Source organism: Callospermophilus lateralis, chromosome 12, assembly GCF_048772815.1.
Source record: "Callospermophilus lateralis isolate mCalLat2 chromosome 12, mCalLat2.hap1, whole genome shotgun sequence".
NCBI lineage: Eukaryota > Metazoa > Chordata > Mammalia > Rodentia > Sciuridae > Callospermophilus > Callospermophilus lateralis.
In genome coordinates, this window is record NC_135316.1 from 35,907,452 (window position 1) to 35,927,726 (window position 20,275).

The following is a 20,275-nucleotide window of genomic DNA, read 5'->3' on the forward strand; positions in this document are numbered from 1 at the left end:
AAAGTACTTTAGATCTTTTATTTATTTATTCTAATTTGTTATACATGATGGCAGAATGTAATTCATTTTATATTACACATATAGAGCACACTTTTAAGTTATAGAGTAAGTAGTCATGAATATCAGGACTCATGTATTAGAAGGATTTTTAGAGGATTTTAAGTAACAGCCCTACTAGGAAGTTGCCATGCTAGATTGCTATGTTAATGGCGTGCAATGAATCACACCTTTCCAAATACACTTTTTTTGTAGATCTCATTCTATAGTAACTCTAATTTGGTTATGTGACTGGCTTTGACCAGTGGGACATAAGAGATTGTAGTGCATGTAGAGATTTGCAAATTAGACCTGGACTCCTTGGACTGCTTCTGAAGTCTACTTCATCTACTATCTGAAGATGCCAGGTATAGCCTCCTGGAAGATAAAAGCCTACATGGAGTGATTTAACCCTGCAGGCGTATGGTGCATTTTAAAATTCAAAATAATTTGCCCCTAGCTGACTTACCAGGTAAATGCAGCTACATGAGTGAGCCCATGCCAGATCAGCAGAAGCATCATACAGTTGACTCAATGGATAGTGAAAATAATAAATTATTTTAAAGCCACTAGATTTTGTTTTAAGCAATGAAGAACACAGTAACCTATGTGACTACAGGAACTTATTTTTTTCTCTTTTCTCTATGTCTATTTCATAGCAGTCACTTTGGTAATGTTCCCACAATACATACTTTATTACAGAACACTATATCTGCAGAAGATTAAGCAATAATTGTTCATAATTTTCATTGTATAAAATGGGATTTGTGTCTTTTGATTTCTTAGTAGAAAGGAGGAGTCTCAAAATGAATGAAACTTTTTTAATGGTCCAAGTTTATATCTAAATAGCAGATTTTGGCGAGATGCTTATTAGGACTCTCAACAAACCTTTGAGGATGATTACATGTTTATTGGAGCACCTCACTTTTAGAGAGGAGAGATTTGGGATTTTCAGACTGTTCCCAGGGTCATACAGTGTTGTGAGAAGAAGAGGTATTTATTCAAGAAGAAGACATTGTGAAGTTCTCAGGTAGGCTAAGTGTTAACTTATCCAAAGCAGAATTTATTATAGAGTCCTCAAAAGAAAGACAGAGACCATAAGGAGCAACAATAGAAATATTGATCTCTGTAAGACTTTTATGGACTTATGTCCAGCAATACTTTGTGACTTATGTTCAAGAGTGTGACACTGATGGGATTGGATATTTTTGCCCACTCTAATAAAGGTAACTTTTGTATTAAGTTGAAACACAAAGCTGAGGACCACAGATAGGAAATATCAGATGCTGTAGCTCTAATTGACCTAGGGAGTCAGGCTTCTTGGTACCTAGCTCCAATGGATCAGAAATGTGCTCCCTGAAATGTCAATAGCTTATACCTGCTGTCCCTAGGGTGTCTTCCACATGGTCTGAAGGCACAAGTGGTCTTTTTCAGGAGAAGCAAAACAAGAAGGCTCCAGAATTTATGTACCACTGAATAAAACAAGGAGAAATACCTGAGCTCCCATGGGAAATCTTTGAAAATTTTCTAACTTAGTCAAGAGGCATTCATTTGGTTGAAGTTAGAATGTTTTGGGGGTTCACCTGGATTTAGCCACTCTCGTTTTTACTAGTTGACTCCTTTGCATTACCAGCCTGATGTGGACTGGGAGAACATGAGTTAGACTTGTACATTCTGGGTTAATTCCTTCAGAAAGGACTTAAGCACAAAAATAAGAGTACAAATAAATTCTGATAGAGTCCTAAGTTTATTGTGTAACTTGGGGTTATCAATTGATTCTTAACCAGAGATTGAGTTGTGAATGGAGTAAGAATTATGGAGCAATGGAAAATGACTCCTGGAAGACCCAGAACTATCATATTAGGAGATAAATTACTTTCCAGTCCCCTTTGTAGGTACTTGTTAGAAAGCCAGATGTGAAATAGAGTGGTATGAACTTTGAGAAGCATGGGAGAAGCACTATTAAGTTTCAAAAAAGAAACAATTTCTAAAATTTTAAATACAATCTCTGTATTTTGTTAGACATTAGTGACATTTGATAAAGATTTTTATATATTTTAAAGTTGTGACAATTAAAATTCCAACAAGATTGTTTTTTTTAATCATTTTACCAAAAAGAAAAGAAGTGGCAAATTTCAAGTCTATTCTAGAAGATCACAAATGAGAGAACAATGAAGCCATGATACATCACTGTCAATTTAATTCACATTGTTTTAGTCCACTAAGGATTTAGGAAAGCTACAAAAAGAAAACACCCCAGTGAAATAATGATGATGAAAAAAAGAAAAACCAACAAGATGGAAAAAAAAATGATTCACTGTGGAAAGTTAAATTGAGGAAAAGATGTCTATCGAAATGGAAGATGCAGAGACCTATATAGTTAAACTTCTAATTTGTCTTAGAGATTCCTAGCAGTTAAAAATGGATTATAATTAGTTGTATACTGTTCATTTTGGGGAAAAAGGAGAATGGCTTTCTTTAGGAAAGGGACTGTCATCTTTGGACTATGTCTCATATTGGCAGATATCCCATACTTGGAAATAATAAGTGATACTGCAGGCTGTATCCTTGACCATGTTCCAACAACAGATTTTCTGAAGGATCTATTTCTGTAAAGCTTCAAGATATATTTTCAAATCACAGGTCTGTGAGCTCAGTTTTGAGAGGGACTAAGATATATAGTACTCTAATTGCTGTATATTGCAAGGCAGAAAAATCAAACACCTTTGCCACTGATTAAGCCATATTCAGGACCTAGGCTGCCACCTGATAGATTCTGCTTAACAGCTCCAAACTACAGACTGAAGTCCTTAATTGAAAAGGGGCCTAACCATGGAAGTCTAGTTCCATGGTTAAGTGTTGAAACTGTTAGTACCAGACCTATTACTAATCCTACTATAGATGAGGAAACAGAGGTACAAAAGAATTTGCCCAATGAAACCCAGCTTATAGTTGATGGAGCCTGGATTCAATCTGAAGAAGCAACACCATAAACAGTGTCTGCCCGAATAAAGTTGCAACTCAAGTGTCTGTGATAAGCCAAATATTTACAGTGCAGATTCCACCTTCTCAGTCCACTACTGCCAAACCAGTTCCTGCAACAACTATAGTTCAAAATGTTCTTCAGTGATTGGCCCAAAAATATTCTTATTAACACTAACATGCTTTAATCACAGAACACAGGCAATGAATCAAACCCACTGAAGAGGAAACATGAAGATAATGATGACAATGATACTATGTAAGGGGGATACTCTAGTTTACATCCATTTTAAAAGTGTGTAGTTGGTTTTGAGTTGATATACTTGGTTAAAACATTCTAGATCTTAACTTTTTTATAGAAAAATGTAGCTGCAGTATTTTTCACATTAGCTCAAAATGTTAAATTTCTTTAATAAGAGCACAAATGTTTTTCAATTAGGCTTCAAGTACAAAAGTTAAGTATTTGTTTCTTAATAGTTTCATTAATGTTCAGTCCTACCACAGCAATTCTATTTTTGGAAGCAGTTTTCTGCCATCTCTTACTGACAGGAGCACTTACATTTCAGTTTTTACAGCCCAGTCTGTGAACTAATCTTTAATTTCTAACCTACATTTAAAGTTCTACTTTGTTTTGAAAGATAAAATAGTCACATTTCATTGTCACTAACTTTTTGATCAAGTCTATTTAGAAAACATTCTCTTTTTTTTTTTTTTTTTTTTTGGAAAGTTGAATGTATTTAAGTTGTTTCTTGGTTTTCCCTAAATTCCCACCCTAAATCCCTCTCTAGATCCCATTCATTCTGTACTCAGCCCCACAGGCTTAAGTTTATTCCTATTGCTCTTTTCAAAAAATGAATTAATTTATTTATTCTCATTTGTTATACTTGACAGTAGAATTCATTTCAGTTCATAGTACACAAATGGAGCACAGTTTTTAATTTCTCTGGTTGTACACAAAGTAAAGTCACACCATTTGTGTCTTTATACATGTACCTAGGATAATAATGTCCATCTCATTACACCATCATTCCAACTCCCATTCCCCCTTCCATTGTCTCCCTCCCATTTTTCCTATCCAAAGTTCCTCCCTTCCTCCCATGCTTCCCACACCCCAAACCGCATTATGGATCAGCATCAACTTATCAGAAAATATTTGGCTTTTGGGTTTTTGGGATTGGCTTACTTCACTTAGCATGATATTCTCCAACTTCATCCATTTACCTGCATGTCATGATTTTATTCTCTTTTAATGCTAAGTAATATTCCATTGTGAATATATACACCAAAGTTTCTTTATCCATTGATCTATTGAAGGGCATGTAGGTTGGTTCCACAATTTAGCTATTGTAATTGTACTGCTATAAACATCGATGTGCCTGCAAAACTTTAGTAAGCTGTTTTTAAGTTTTGGGATATAAACCAAGGAGTGCGATAGCTGGGTCAAATGGTGGTTCCATTCTAAGTTTTCTAAGGAATCTCCACACTGATTTTCAGATTGGTTATACCAATTTGTAGTCCCACCAGCAATGTATGAATGTGTCTTTCCCCCAACATCCTTGCCAACATTTATTGTTGCTTGAAATAAATCTTCATATCATAATCTAAGCATGTGTAGCCTAGGATCCTTAAAACTTAATAATAAATTTCATGTTAGGATGGAGCTAGATACATCTAAGAAATAGCCCAGAAGCAGGAAAGAAATGTCTTATCAGTTTGAATATTCATGGATATTAGAGAAAGGTGATAGAAAAACTTGCAAGAATGGATTTGATCAACATCATAGGAGAAAAATTTCATTATATAGTATGGACTTCATTACTTGAATGTTCTTAGGGAGGCAACATGTCAGAGGGCCTAAGTTCTAGTCCTGGCTCCATTATTTACCAAGTATGACCCTATTTCACCTCTGGGCCTTGATCTCATTATAAAAAATAATAACACTTACACTGTCTACCTCACAGGAATTTTGTGATGGTTTAATTGGTGTATGTGAATGTTCTTTCAAAATTGTAAAATTCTATATAAACATAAGGAATAATTGTTAATGTATTTGTTCCAAGGGTATTAATAAAATTTATGCTTGTCAGTGATCTTTCAAAAAATCCCATTTCCAAATTGTATGGAAAAGTATGTCCTTTCATATTTCAGACATGATTGGAACTCTATCATTTTAAAATAGACTTTTAGTACTACTTTATTTAAAAGGCATAATTTATGAGAGTGATATTTTAAAGCACTATGATTAGATTCTTAGGAAATTTAGTTTTTGCTTTCTTAGTTTGTCCCCAAAACTCCTTAAAAAAGTGAACCTATTTAAATTAGTATATTGGTCAGGATACCTAGTCTTGATATAAAAACAGTTTGTCAATCAGGTTCCAATCCCAGTGTAAATTGTTAGGTTTCTCTACTGAGAAAACTAGGTTGTTAGAAGCTCCATTTGAGCATATGCTTTTGTGCTGCTTTACCAGAGGAAAGCGAATACACTTATGTACTAGCTATTTGAATTTCTGCTCACATTCCCTGAAAAAGCAATTCACATGACCTCACATGATTTCAAATAGGGAGAGACCTACAGTCCTGCCATGTGTCCAAAAGCACAGAGCCAGAATATTTGGTGAACAACAGTAATCCTGTATAAGTGTGGGGCAGGTCAAGCAAAACATTAGAGAAAACTTTGACTCACCACTTGTATGACTAAAGTATTTACATCTGTTTTAAAAACAACAACAACAACAGTGGTCTAGTAGTGAGTTAGATGACTTTTGTTTTACAAAAGTGGATATAAGGCACTGGAGCTGTGACTCAAAGGAAAAGCACTTGCCTAGCATGTGTGAGGCACTGAGTTTGATTCCCAGCACCACATAAAAATTAAATAAAGGCATTGTGTCCACCTAAAACTAAGAAATAAATATTTTTAAAAATGAATATAAGCATCAACTTCAGTTTCTAGTTCCTAAGTATTTGACCTCAAGAACTATAACAAAAATCATATATTAGTAAACTGTCCAACCATGACAGATATGCTTTTAAAAGAAATAGTACCAAAGTATTTCCTGGCATGTTAAAGAATTAATACAAATAACCCTTGATAAAAGTTCATTTACTTATATGCAGGCTAAATTTTAATCTAATGTGCATGAGAATGCCTCACATTATTACACTGCTTCATTGAAAGTTATTTGTCTTCTTTTCCTCTGAGATAGATTTGCTGGTTTGGAAGTATTTCTGAGTGTGTTTATACTTACTTTTAGCCAAGTATTTTAATGCAAAATGCACTACAGTAAGTTGTTTTTTATTTATTCTAAGTATAGGAGTAACATTATATAACTGGGCTCTTTAAATGAAGTGTGATGAAAAGGTTGTTCCACTGAGGAAAGAACATTTTTATTATCTATTAAACATTATTAATGTTCAAACTGGCTCTCACACTGATGGGTGCCTTGTTGAAGTAATAACTGCTCACAGGACTCCCAAACATGAGGTGATCTAATTAAAATTCTATAAACTAGTGCAAGGGGTCTTCAGGTTAAATCAGAGAATTGAAACCTAGACACAGCATTTTAATATGAGTATCAGTTTAGTCACATATGATCCATAATCTTAAGCCCTTCATTTGGAAAAGTATTTGTTCTTATTAGTTGTACATGACAGTGGAATGCATTTTGATTCATTATACAGAAATGGAGCACAACTTTTCTTTTCTCTGGTTGTAAGCGATGTAGAATCACAACATATGTGCAGTCTTACATGTACCTAGTGTAATAATGTTTGTCTCATTCCACTGTCTTTCCTAGCCCCATGCCCCCTCCCCTTTCCTCCCTCCCCTTGGCCCAACCAAATGTCCTTTATTCTTCACCCATCGCTCATTATGGATCAGCATCCACCTATCAGAGAGAATATTCAGCCTTTGATTTTTGGGGGGATTGGCTTACTTCACTTAATATGATACTCTCCAATTCCATCCATTTGTCTGCAAACACCATGATTTTATTCACTTTTGTTGCTGAGTAATACTCCATTGTGTGTGTGTGTGTGTGTGTGTGTGTGTGTCAAAGTTTCTTCATCCTATTACCTGTTGAAGGGTATCTTGGTTGGTTCCACAATTTAGCAATTGTGAATTGTGCTGCTATAAACTTTGAAGTGGCTGTATCACTGAAGTGTGCTGTTTTTAAGTCCTTTGTGTATAAACTGAGGAGTGGGATAGCTGGGTCAAATGTTTGTTCCATTCCAAGTTTTCTAAGGAATCTCATACTGCTTTTCAGATTGGTTGCACCAATTTGCAGTTCCATTCTCAATGTATGAGTATGCCCTTCCCCACACATGCTCACCAACACTTATTGTTGTTTGTATTCTTGATTACTGCCATTCTGACTGGTGTGAGATACAATCTTAGAGTATTTTGGATTTGCATTTCTCTAATTGCTAGAGATGTTCAACATTTTTTTCATATATTTATTGATCAATTGTATATCTTCTTCTGAGAAGTATCTGTTCAGCTCCTTGGCTCATTTATTGATTGGGGCTTTTTGTTTGTTTTGTTTTGTTATGTTTTGTTTTTGGTGTTAAGTTTTTTGAGTTCTTTATATATCCTGGAGATTAGTGCTCTATCTGACATGTGTGTGTGGCAAAAATTTGCTCCCCAAATGTATGGTCTCTCTTCACCTCATTGATGGTTTCTTTTGCCAAAAAGAAACTTTTTTAGTTTTAATCCACCCATTTATTGATTCTTCACTTCATTTTTTGCACTTGAGTAGTCTTCTTAAGGAAGTTAGGGCCTCATCTGATGGGATGAAGATTTGAAGCCCTTTATTTTTAATCTTGTTAGGTAAAGTAGGAGCAGTAACAGTGTATTCCTTGACTTACCATCATAGATATATAGTAAAATTCTCTTTGTCAAAGAATTTTGTGAACTGTGATGTTTAAAGTTATTATTGTACCTAATAAAAATAGTATAAGAATGTGTTAGTAGTTAATATTTTACTGTTTTTAACACTTTTATGTAAATGATCAAAAATTTTAATGTTAGACCTTAAACCTTATTGTAAAAAACATAGCAAACAATCTGAAATACTTATTTTAAAATAATTAAATAGTGAGTAATTAATTTAAAATATTACTTGGTCATTTCTACAACTTTACTGCTGAATGCTAAAACATTTTTAAAAAATAACAGAATGGGGAACAACTTTGGACAATGTATAAAGTTGAAAAGAGACATCAAAACAGTTGTTCAAGTGATCAGGTTACAGCAAATTTTGAAAACTACTATTTTTAATGACTCTTACATAGGAAGATAGAATTACTGAAATCATATACAAATGTTATTTATAGTATTTTTATCCAAGACATTTTCACATAGACTTGAGTTTTCTTAAATACAAAGTTTTCATAGTGGTAAACACACACACACACACACGTATTTATTTATTTCTGCTTGTCTTCTATATGTATGTACATTTGACACTGGGTACCTTCTTTACAGTGGTGGATTTCATTTGCCTTATAGCAAAAAAAAAAAAAAAAAAAAAAAAAAAAGTCCATCTTGTAACTTCCAGACTTAGTTTACCTGGTTTGAAGAATCAACTCAGCCATCTTTGGTGGTAGCTCTAAACTAGATTATTAGTGGTTAATAAACACATATTAAATTCATGTGAACTGATTCTTTAGCTCTACCCACATGATAGCTAGTAACCTTCTGAACCTAACTTTGCATTCTCTTTGAAAGTATGCTTTGCATAGATTGAATGAATAAATATTCATAGAATGAGCAAATGTATGAATGAATCACTCTATTAATCAGTGAAGACAATGGTGGATTGAGGAGGGTGTAACAGATGAAGCTGGAAGGGAAAAGAAAGGAGAAGAAATTAGGGACATTGCTTGAGGGTATGTCATTCATCAAAGGAATTTTCTTTTCACATCTTTAAAATGAAATTTGCGCTGCATCTTTTTAGAATGGCCTGTAATCCCAGCATCTTGGGAGGCTGAGACAGGAGGATTGTGAGTTCAAAGTCAGTCTTAGCAACAGTGAGGTAATAAGCAACTCAGTGTGACCCTGTCTCTAAATGAAATACAAAATAGGGCTGTGGATGTGGCTGAGTGGTAGAGTGCTCCTGAGTTCTGAATATTACAAAAGTAAGAAACTTCAGGAATGCTCATTTGACACTATGATATAAATTTGTCATGGCCTAAAGTTGTTGCCATTGTTGTATGTAACAGGCAGGAAAAACAATAGACAGGTTTCTTGGCAGCCGGCTGAAATAGCATAATTGTTACCATAGAGTCATGGAGTCCCTGAGTTGGAAAGGATCTTAAAGGTTATCCACTTCAGTAGATATATAGCCATATACCCTCACCCTGACCATTTTACTCATCTTTACTTGTGGTAGCCAGTTGGATAGTTGAATAATCTTAGCAGTATCTTAACATCTTCTTAAGCTCAGCACAAATCAGGCTCTTTACAAATTTTTAGTGTCCCTGATTCAATACTCAGACATTATATAAAATACTACTTAGGTGGTGTAGCCTAAAGAAAACAACACTGGACAGGATTGAGATTTGTTTCACAATTTAGTTGTTTCTTTATTGTTGGTTAAGCCTCTTTATTACTGAGCTTTACACATGTATAAGATGGGGTTGTTATGGGGATTCCAAATATGTGATGAAGCTTTACAAACTGTAAAATGCTAGGTGTGAGATTTTATTTTTTACAGACTGTTGTTTGCTAATTAGAATTGTTCTTTAGCTGTCCCCAGGTTTTCTTTTCTCCAGGTGCAACTAAAGTCGTGTTTTGTGGTTTGATATGGCTTTGAGTAGGGAGCAAGAGACACACACATCAGTACCATGATATGGTGAAATACACAACAAAGCCTATATGAGAATACAGGAGGACAGTTCAGAGTACAGTTGATCCCACAGCATTTGTTACCCCCAGGGAAACAGGCTTAGGCCAGGCACACCCAGAATGCATGTACCACAAAGGTCTCCTACATGTACCTACAACAAGTCCACACTAACTCTAAAATGGTAATTTTTTTAAGGTATACTTGTGGCTCAAAGAAAACTATTACTCAGAAGATAATGTGGTACTTGTCTACATAATTAAGAAGAAAAAACACTTGATTTTTTTTTTTTTTTTTTGAACTGGGGGTTGAACCCAGGAGCATTTAACCACTGAGCAACATTCCCAGCCTCCTTTCCCCTTTTAAATCTTTTATTGAGAGAGAGAACCTCACCAAGTTACTTAGGGGCTCACTAAGTTGCTGACATTAGTTTTGAGCCAGGATCCTACTGCTTCAATCTCTCGAGCTGCTAGGATTATAGGCATAAACCACTGTGCCCAGCAAAACTCTTGGTTTTTAAAACACATGCTATGTGAAAAAATGAAATAGTTGATTTCATTAGTGTCCCCTAATCCTGGACTTTCCTGAGTCTGAAAATAAAATACACTAATGAAAGTTAACTATCACTTGAGTATCTGGGCACAGTGGAGACCCCTATGGAGCAAGGGAAGAGAAAATGGAAGCAATATAAAAATTTCAGAGATATTTATAATTTCTGAGCCTTGTCAACCACAATAGGTTTTCTGACAGCACTCTCACACACTCTCTGAGGATATAAATAATGGGTTCAAATGACCTCAACATTTTTCTCCCACGAGCCATCTAAACTTCATGGAGAGGTGAACACTGTTAGCACCATTGAGCCTGGGGCCACTTCACACACTTTAAAAGCATTCAGAGCTTTATAATATGTTTTTCCATCTATGAGAGCAAAGCATGCTATCCATCTTTAAAATCATTATGTGACTTTCTGATAAGAAAATTAGTTTATGATTTCCTTTAGAAATAATTAAAATCTCTATTGAGCCAGGCATAGTGACACATGCCAATGATCCAAGTTACTGGAGAGGCTGAAGCATAAGGATTCCAAGTTTTGAGGCCAACCTCAGCAACTTAGACCCTGTCTCAAAATGAAATTTAAAAATGGGCTAAGGGTATAGCTTTGTTTTCAAGCACTTGCCTAACCTAAAAACCTGACAGCTCTTTCAGTTTTCCTTCCTTTTCTTTTCTTTTTTAATCTTAATGACTTATTTATAAATATCACATTTGTCCATTTTTACTCTCCTAGATTAGGGTGTCATCCTTAATTGTTTGGATTATTACTTAATTTGTCCCTATGGCTATAGTTTATTTCTTTCTTTCTGTGAATAAATATTTACATCAATTGTTCCCCTTCCCAGTTCTTTATAAAGCTTTAAGATGACTGAATCATTGAAGTCTTAGTACTGGACACAGGGTCTGGAACATAGCACACACACAGATATTTTTGACTGAATGATAATACATTAGTAGCCAAGTAGAAGTCAGTATTAACACCTTCTTGAATACCTCAAATGGCACTGAATCTCCCTTATTATTCATGAAATAGTGAATATTTCATTTTCTGGGAAAAGTGTTGAATTCATCTTTTTATTTCTAGCAACCCAGAACTGCTTCTCTTTGTCTTTTTGTTTGAATTCCAGTTTTTTACCAGCTACTTTTAAATATTATTGGTCTTAATTTCATCCTGTTGTCTTGGAATTCCTAAGTCATGTCATTTGTTATTATACACAATCAATTCCCAAATATATAACATGCAATTATTGGCTTAAACTGTTCCATGAAAACTAATACAAGTATGTACTACATATTTTACGTACTTAAAGGACCCTCTGAAAGCTGGAAAAAAACCCAAATTTTATTTTTTAACAAAAATGTGCTCTCTAACACACATCCTCTATTCTTTGAGGTCAGAGTAACATGTATAGTTCTAGCCCTGAGCCACCACCAAGGAATTTATCTTATCCCCCCACATCTTTTTAATATTTTTATCTAGCCAACAAATTGCACTCACTAAAGCAAAAAGTCATAAGTTATTTCTATCTTTTTTAATCAAATGCATGTGAATATCAGCTGCAATTTCTTGACTTTCCTGGTGTATACAGGTATGTGTTAGAAAAATAAAATGTCTAGTATAGTCATGCATAAAATTTTGACTTAGTTTTAGCATTTTTATCTTGAGTAAAAAGTGTAATTTCATTTAAATTTTTTTAAAATACCAAGAGTATAGTAAAATACATCACGGTGTGGTGAAGCTTGGAACAAGGAACATTGGTTTAAGGACTTTTGGTCCTTATACTATAAATTTTATTATCATCAGCAACATATTTTTAGAAAGATTGAGGGATTATCTGAGTATGACTTACTGTGAAGTTAGATTTTCTAGTATGAGCTAATTTTTAATTTTTAAACTGCAATTTTTTTTTTTACTCTTCATTTATAAGCTTTACATGGTCAATTTGGCTTAGTTGATTTTACTTTAATTTTTTAAAATAGGTAATACACAACATGCTGTGTCTCTCCAGCCTGGGAAAGCTGGTTCTCCATTTGTTCCAATGTCCCATGTAATAATTAATATGTATGTAATGTTATGAAAATGCTTGGGAAATGTTAATTTTCACTTCTCAGAGAGTAATCTAATAATCAGCTTCTTTGTACTTTTCTAGAGTTAATCAACACATGTATAATCATATGTGTATATATTTTTTTCACAAATGATAACTTAACACACTTGGATGTATCATGTGTATATATACCTGATGTATAGAGACACACCCACACTCTTAAAGGAGCAACTTAGAAATTGCTCTCTGTCAGTCAGTATATAAAAGTTACTTAATTTTTTTGGTTATTAAATAAATATGTCATCTTTGTACAAATGGTAAGTTTTTAGGAAACATTATTAATGTTTATTTAAAGTAGGTATATATTTTTATGTGATGTCTATTTCAACAAATACAGCTTTTAGATCTTTTTAAAATTACAACTGTTTATGTAACTGGTGGTCATTTCCCAGTGCTACAGTTTTCCTGGATATCAATTTTCTCTTATTAGCTGAACTATTGTGTTTCTTGTTTCTTATCTGGGCTTTTATTATAAAAGTGGAATGTTTTTGATCAGATTATATCTACATGACATGCTGAAACTGTGGCATTACCTCAACTACATTGTACACATTTAAAATGTAGTCTAAATATTTATTCACATTATGGATTACTGTGGCTCAGAAAAGGCAGTTACAATCTATTGAATAAATAATTTTAGTTTTAAAAAATTTGGAATCTCTTTGAAGGACTCATAATGAAGTCTCATCTCAGTAGTTAAAAACAGCCATTGAATACTTTTTTGACTAAATGGTATTTTAATTCTTAAGTGTGTAAGTAACAAAATAAAGGAACAAAAGGTGTAGAGTTTATTCCTTCCTATGGTCAGATATTATCTTCCCATCATGAAAACAAATACACAAAATTTTTTATACAACTGTTGTAGGAAATTCCTAACATTCCTGGATGCTAATACTATATTTCAGAAGTATACAGTTGAAGTTGCAGAAACATTTGGAATAAATGGATGTTTTAGCTTCATATTGCAAAGATCAGTTTTCATAAAAAATTTGATTTAAATTTTGTTATTGTCAATATTCTGTTTAATAAGTTGTTCAGTCAGTTTGAAAATATGGAACTTCATGCTGTCTCTGTTCTTCTAAACAGGAGACAAGGTTTTTGGTATTGATTATGGATAATTAATTTAAAAGGGTATATGTGTGTGTGTGTGTGTGTGTGTGTGTGTATGTGTGTGTGTATTTTCTTTTATCAATCATGTGGTACCAGGTTCTTTTATTTATAGTTAAGTTTACTTGAACTTTTCAAACCTTTTACATTTATTAGACATTGTCTTTTTTAATTTTTTTTATTTTTATTGTTGGTTGTTCAAAACATTACATAGTTCTTGATATATCACATTTCACACTTTGATTCAAGTGGGTTAAGAACTCCCATTTTTACCTGTATACAGATTGCAGACTCACATCAGTTACACATCCATTGATTTACATATTGCCATACTAGTGTCTGTTGTATTCTGCTGTCTTTTTTAAAAAAGTGAGGAAAATCGTTTATTTCATGCAATGTTAAGGTTACAAATATGGTGTAGATCTGTAATTGTAACTTTTTTTTTAAATTAAGCTTAATTTACTATACTGTTTGCTGTATAGAAATAATAAAAAACAAATCCATACATTATCAAAGTTTTGTCATTCTTACACAAATATTCTGACTGGTGCACACTTTTCTTCATGCTAATTTAACAAACCCTTGCTTTTGCTTCTCCATCTGTGGTTAAATACATATCTCTAAACAAAAATGTTTAAAGAGTCCTATATGTTGGTGTCCAGTTATTTGAAATTAGGTTTTCATTTTGAATAGTTTCAATAAGAAGTTTATATCTTAACAGAATGACCCCTTGTCTTAGTCTATGCTAAACAGATGAAACAGACCCTCCTATACAAACATCCAACAATGTATTTAAATCATATTATTTGAAATACTTTATACATGAATAATTTATCTCTTTACACTGTGGAAGCTTTGCATTTCAGTATGTTCTATAGCTTCTGTATCATCACCTGAAATTTGCAGGCAGGCATTGAAGACACTTCAGCTGTTACAATACTTTTTATCCCCAAGTTTGATAAGCCACCTCTGATTAAGCCACAGGTAAATGCTAAATACTTAGATGCATGCTCTAAGTACTGTTTTCCTGCAGACATCTGAGTAAGCAGACGAAATTTGTTGTCCTGAAGTACATAGATGCCCTGATGATTTGTCCTTAGATTGTCGATTTGTTTCTTGTATACTGTAGTCCAAAAATCTTTACAAATGAACTTCATGATGTCTAACTCATCCTTGAACCCTGCAGTATCTTTTGTAAACCTTTCTATCAATCCTTGTCCTACTCGAAACCCCATGTTTTCCAGTTTAGTAATACAACGTCCATTTTCCACCTCGCCCTGCTCCGCGGACTTGTACACTCCTGACACCATCTCGTTATGCAGAAGCAAAAACAATGCCTCGTCCGCCATTTCCTGCTTATTCTTCCAAGCTCCGGGTTTCTGCTCCGGTTTGGGCCGGTCCCAGGGTTTCAAGCTTGCGCCTGAACAACTTGATCTGCGCCGCGCTCCGTCAGGCTCGGTCCCCAGTTGCTAGGAGACCGAAGAGTGCGCCGGTTTCCCAAAGGTCTGTACTGGGGAAAGCCGGATACCTGGGAGAGCGCACCCCGCAGGGCCAAGCCCTAGGATCTAGCGAGAAAGCCAGACCATAGGGCAAGCCAAACCAAAACCGCAGAGACCCGATCCCGCCCCAGGACTGGGGGGAAAGAACCCCAATTGTAACATTTTTTGACAAGCAAATTAGATCATACAAAGAGCATCCAATTTGGAGCTTGGAACATATGGTGCTACCTTCTGCAACCATAAGTCAAAAACAAGCCATCTGGTAAGTGAGGGGTCATGGTCAGACTCAGGCTTTTTAGTGTGAAAGTAGCCTCTTAAAGGAAAGTGCAATTTAAGTAGAAAATAATTTACTTGTCTGAATTGAAGCTAAAAGTTAGAGGTAAAAAAATAGTTCATACAATCGCATTATTTTTAAGATCTCAAAATAACTTGAATATAAAAATAGTTAAGGAAAACAATTAAGGTGGCAGAAATCAGAAAATGCAGTTACTTTAGTCAATATCTCAGCAATTAGAATTATTAAGACTGTGAAAACTTTGCTTCATGAAATAATACTAAGATTAAAATTCAGCATCTGGTACCTTAGAGTATATCATAATGGTAAAAAGAATTATCTTTAAATGATCAACCCGTACACATTACTTTTGGATGGCAACATTTCTTTTTTACATTTCTTATCCAGGACTGATTGGTAAAATAGCCATAAAAGATGAGAGAAGTTCTATCAATTAGTTCTTAATTCGCATTGTCATTTAGAAAACACATCAATGATGCGGTTTTGACTGCTCATCAGAGCACCAATGCCTTTGGAACTCTGTTGCAGATAAACCTCTTTCATGTGCTTTAGGTTCCAGAGTAGTCAAACCAGTTACTGCACCATCTTTTGCATATGCAAATCTGTTGTTTTGTCATTTCATTAAATAAGAAGAGGTAACAGTCTCTTGTGGTTGTAAATAAGTCTAGAACATGGCCTACATGGAATGATATCCAGCAAAAAGATAACTGTGGTTTCTGTTGTATACTCATGGGAGGTTGTTTCTGTTTGGATCTTTGTTTCTGGAAGACTGTACCTACTTTGGAGGGAGGGTAGAAAGATAAGTTAATGTTCAGAGGCAAGAACAGGGAAGGTGTTTGCTGTCAATGACTATAGGATAGTTGTGAAGTTTGACATGTCTGAAGCTACTGATTGCTATGTTGGCCCCCATATACTGCATACCTCAGTTTTCATCATCTGATGAGTCTACATCAGGATCTCCAGGCACTGGAATCAACACCATGTCTACTTTGGTTTGGAATTAATTGATTTACAGAACAGAACATGCTTGTGGCATCTTCCTTTGCTATTAAATGGCATAAATGATTTAAATGTTTTCTTTTTTATTTTTAGTTTTAAATGGACACAATATCTTTATTTTCATGTGAGGGTGAGGATTGAACCAAGTAACTCACATGTGCGAGGCAAGTATTCTAACAATGAAGTACAACCCCAACTGTTTGAAATGTTTACTTTAGGAAAAGACAAATGTGTCATTTTTTATAGACCTTATTGTTTATGGGAAATAAATTGTTAATTAGTAATGCAAGCAGAGAGTGCTGGAAACGGATTACTTTGTTGAAATTTAGCATTTTAGAAATAAAAGTGAGAAAATAAAATTAGGGGAAGAAAGGTGGAAGGATGTTCTTCTTATGTGCTATATCTCTTCAAAAGGGTATCATAGTGATATAATAAAAATGGCATATAAGAATTTGCAAAATAACAGGAGACTTCACTCTGTTGGTGTAGATTGCTTTGGGGAAAGAGAAAATACTAGAATTGATGAGCAAATGTTGCATAGAGTCATTGTCAATTATATTATTATATTATATTATATTATGTTATATTATATTATATTCAAAAATTATATAAAATGCATGTGACATAGAAAATAATGTTAAGAATCTCTTGTGTTTTATCTTCAAGAGTGTTTATTTTGACATGAATTTACTATGAACAGAAGTAAAAAATGTAGTTTTCTAGCTTTGGGGGAAAACTAATGATTCTTTCCTGAACTTTTAACCTTTTCAAATGATTCCCCTGCTCTGACACAGTGCATTACATCTGCAAAGGTTGGAATTTAACTCTCAAGGTACCGGACATCATTTTTATTGGGATACTATTCTCAGAGGTCCTAGTCTTATCAATTTGTAGGCATTTTCTTTTATAGGCCATTCTTATTTGTAGCTATTTCATTTCACAGCAGTATTAAATACCAAACCTTCTATGATGCTGAAGTTCATTAGAGATATGTCTTTGATGTCTTTGATGGCATCCCATTCCTGGCTTGAGATTCAAATACCTTGATGGAAAGTTTTAGAAGCCATTGTGTTGTAAGCCCTCCTTGAATGTGCCTTATTTAAATCTGCATGGTAAATCAAGGAAAGTAAATAACAAGGTAGCAGATGGAAGCATGGAGATAAGACCAGTGAACAACTGTATATGGATTTTGTTATGATATTGATAGGAGCTAAAATTCAACTGATCTAGTTCAACTGATATGCATTTCAAAGAAATCTCATTTAGCAGCAATGTGAAGGTTTGTAGTATAAAGTTCTTTTAATGCTGATTTTTTTGCATTTTCTGCAAATTTTTCTGGTCAGGATTTAGCATTGCTTACTTAAAGCTGCAGGCATTAATGTCTAACCATAAACTGAAGGTAATCATATATCCAGCCATGAATAGGGTACATTTTGAAAATACCTTTGTCCAAACTTAATTTTCAAGGCAATATAGATAAGGTTGTATGTGTGTGTGTGTGTGTGTGTGTGTGTTTTTCTTTGCCTGGTGGCTCTGAGACATTTCTCTACTTTATAAACAAGTTAATACACAATCTCTGCTATTCAAGTGATGCACAAATAAATGAATATTTTTAAGTATAAATCCATTGATGCTTGTATTAGTTATACATTTGAGAATGGAAGTTATTAGTTATCACTCCACTTATTGCTTAGCATGCTCTTCCAGGGGTGGCTCCGGATGGGCTAGAGTGAAAACAGTTGGTGTTGGACCCTTGGCCCAGTCTGTCCTGCAGATGCTGGCCAGGGCCCAGAGGAGTCAGGTTGCTTGGGCCTGTCTCTGGGCCCTGCCCCCCAGCACCATGGTGAGATGGTGAGTGTGGAACTGAAGGGAGGGCAAAGTTAGAGGTTCAGACTCAAGTGAAAACCAATTGTGTAGGTGCTTTTGCAAAAAGCATTAGCATAAATTTGGACCAATAGCCTTGACCCATGAGGTCACCATAGCAGAGACCACTAGCAGAAGCTGCTGTGGGATTATCTGAGATGCATTTTGTACTTTGGATTCAGAAGACTGGAACACTTGGAGCAGAAATTGGCTGTGAGTTTCCACAGTCAGCTGGAACATCCACAGGCAGAGCCAGCTATTAAGAGCTGCTTGTCTGCAGAGGCTTGCTATTCTCATGGAGCCCACCCACCCATAGAAGCAAGAAACTATCCATGCACTACAAGGACTTTTTATAGAGAGATGTTTACTTATTCATATGTATCAATAACAATGAGATTTGTTTATATGGATGGTTAAATTATAAATTCTTTAAATGATGAATTCCTAGGGAAATTATTATTTTTTTTCTGATTGTTTTTCCCATGCAGTAATCCCTTGGGATTTGAAGTGATAATATGTTCTTCTTTGTGAGCCATCTTCCTTTAAAGCTACATTTGTGTCATTCTCTATGGTGAGGTTGTCATTCATCTCAATTTAATCGTGTGTTTGTTTCACTGCCTTGATATGCAACTTTTTGTTGTTGTTGTTGTTGTTGTTGTTGTGCTGGGGATTGAACCTGTGTCTTGTGCAAGCAAGGCCAGCACTCTACCAACTGAGCTATATCACCAGCCCTCAATATGCTAATTATAAAGCTAAATTATATTGCTGATGTAAATTTATGTTGTTTCTCTATTTCAGAGTTTCAAAAGATAAATCTGTAGTTTTGGGTGCTTATATTAATTCTTTTCATATAGATGTAAAATTGCTGGGTCATAGTCATATCTATGCTGTAATTTAGTAGATACATTCAAAAACTCAGAAAATTTTTGTTTTCTCAGTTTTATTTCTTCCCTGTAAATGAAAGGGGTCCTATTGTCTCAGTATCTCCTGAACACTTGCTACCATTTTTTTTTTAAATTAGTCATCCTTATGAGCTTACTTAATAATCCATTATGTTAGTTTTCATTTAGCTAAAATCTAATAAACCTCAGCATTTTTTCTCTTTTTTTTTTTCTTATCATTTGACTATCAAGTTTGTGAAATCCTCTGGGCATGTAATTGGATATCTCCTTCTTATAATTTGTGATAATTCTTAGCACAATTATAATTATTGTTGATATGAAATATTTGTTAATATTGACTTAATTATAGGTTTTAATACTTGGTTAATATTTGTAATGCATAAAAAATAATAAAATAATGGCATTTGCTGGTAAATGGATGGAGTTGGAGAATATCGTGGTAAGTGAGGTAAGCCAATCCCCAAAAACCAAAGGCGGAATGTTTTCTCTGATAAGTGGATGCTGACCTATAATGGGGGTCGGGGGGAGCATGGTATGGAGGAAATTTGGATAGGGTAATGGGGAGGGAAGGAAATGGAAGGGAGAGTGCATAGGTGTAGGAAAGGTGGTAGAATGACAGACATCATTACCCTAGGCACATGTATGTATGAAGACAAGAATGATGTGACTCAATTTGTGTACAACCAGAGAAATAAAAAACTGTGCTCCATATATGTACAATGAATTGAAATGTATTCTGCTGTCATGTATAATAAATTGGAACAAATAAATAAAATGAATAATTAAAAAATAATTGTAATGCCGAGATTTTTTAAATTTCTTTTATTTTTGTTATGTGGATGTATTGCCTATATGCAGTACCATTGCTAAATTTTTATAATTATTTGTAACAAGTTATCTGAAAACAATGACAATTGTATTTCTTCCAATATCATGATTATATATTTTGCCTTTCAGGCTGCTTTATTTTAATGTCATCATGAGGATATATATGGATCATTTATTCTTTATCTTGTTGATTTTACTTTTTTAAGTAATCAATTTCTTTATTCAATAATGCCTCTTGCTTTAAATTCTAATTTATGAA

At 34.3% G+C, this 20,275-nt stretch overlaps 1 protein-coding gene and 1 pseudogene across 1 annotated transcript; one reads left to right on the plus strand and one right to left on the minus strand.

Annotated features, from left to right (window-relative positions):
- The first annotated feature begins 2,732 nt into the window (after positions 1-2,732).
- Positions 2,733-3,281, plus strand: LOC143411747 (transcription initiation factor TFIID subunit 9B pseudogene; annotated as a pseudogene).
- A 10,815-nt stretch (positions 3,282-14,096) lies between these two features.
- Positions 14,097-15,182, minus strand: LOC143411628 (trafficking protein particle complex subunit 6B). The gene has a single exon (XM_076872467.2). It carries the CDS (start codon positions 14,977-14,979, stop codon positions 14,503-14,505), a length of 477 nt encoding a protein of 158 aa, XP_076728582.2. The 5' UTR covers positions 14,980-15,182; the 3' UTR covers positions 14,097-14,502.
- Positions 15,183-20,275: the final 5,093 nt, after the last annotated feature.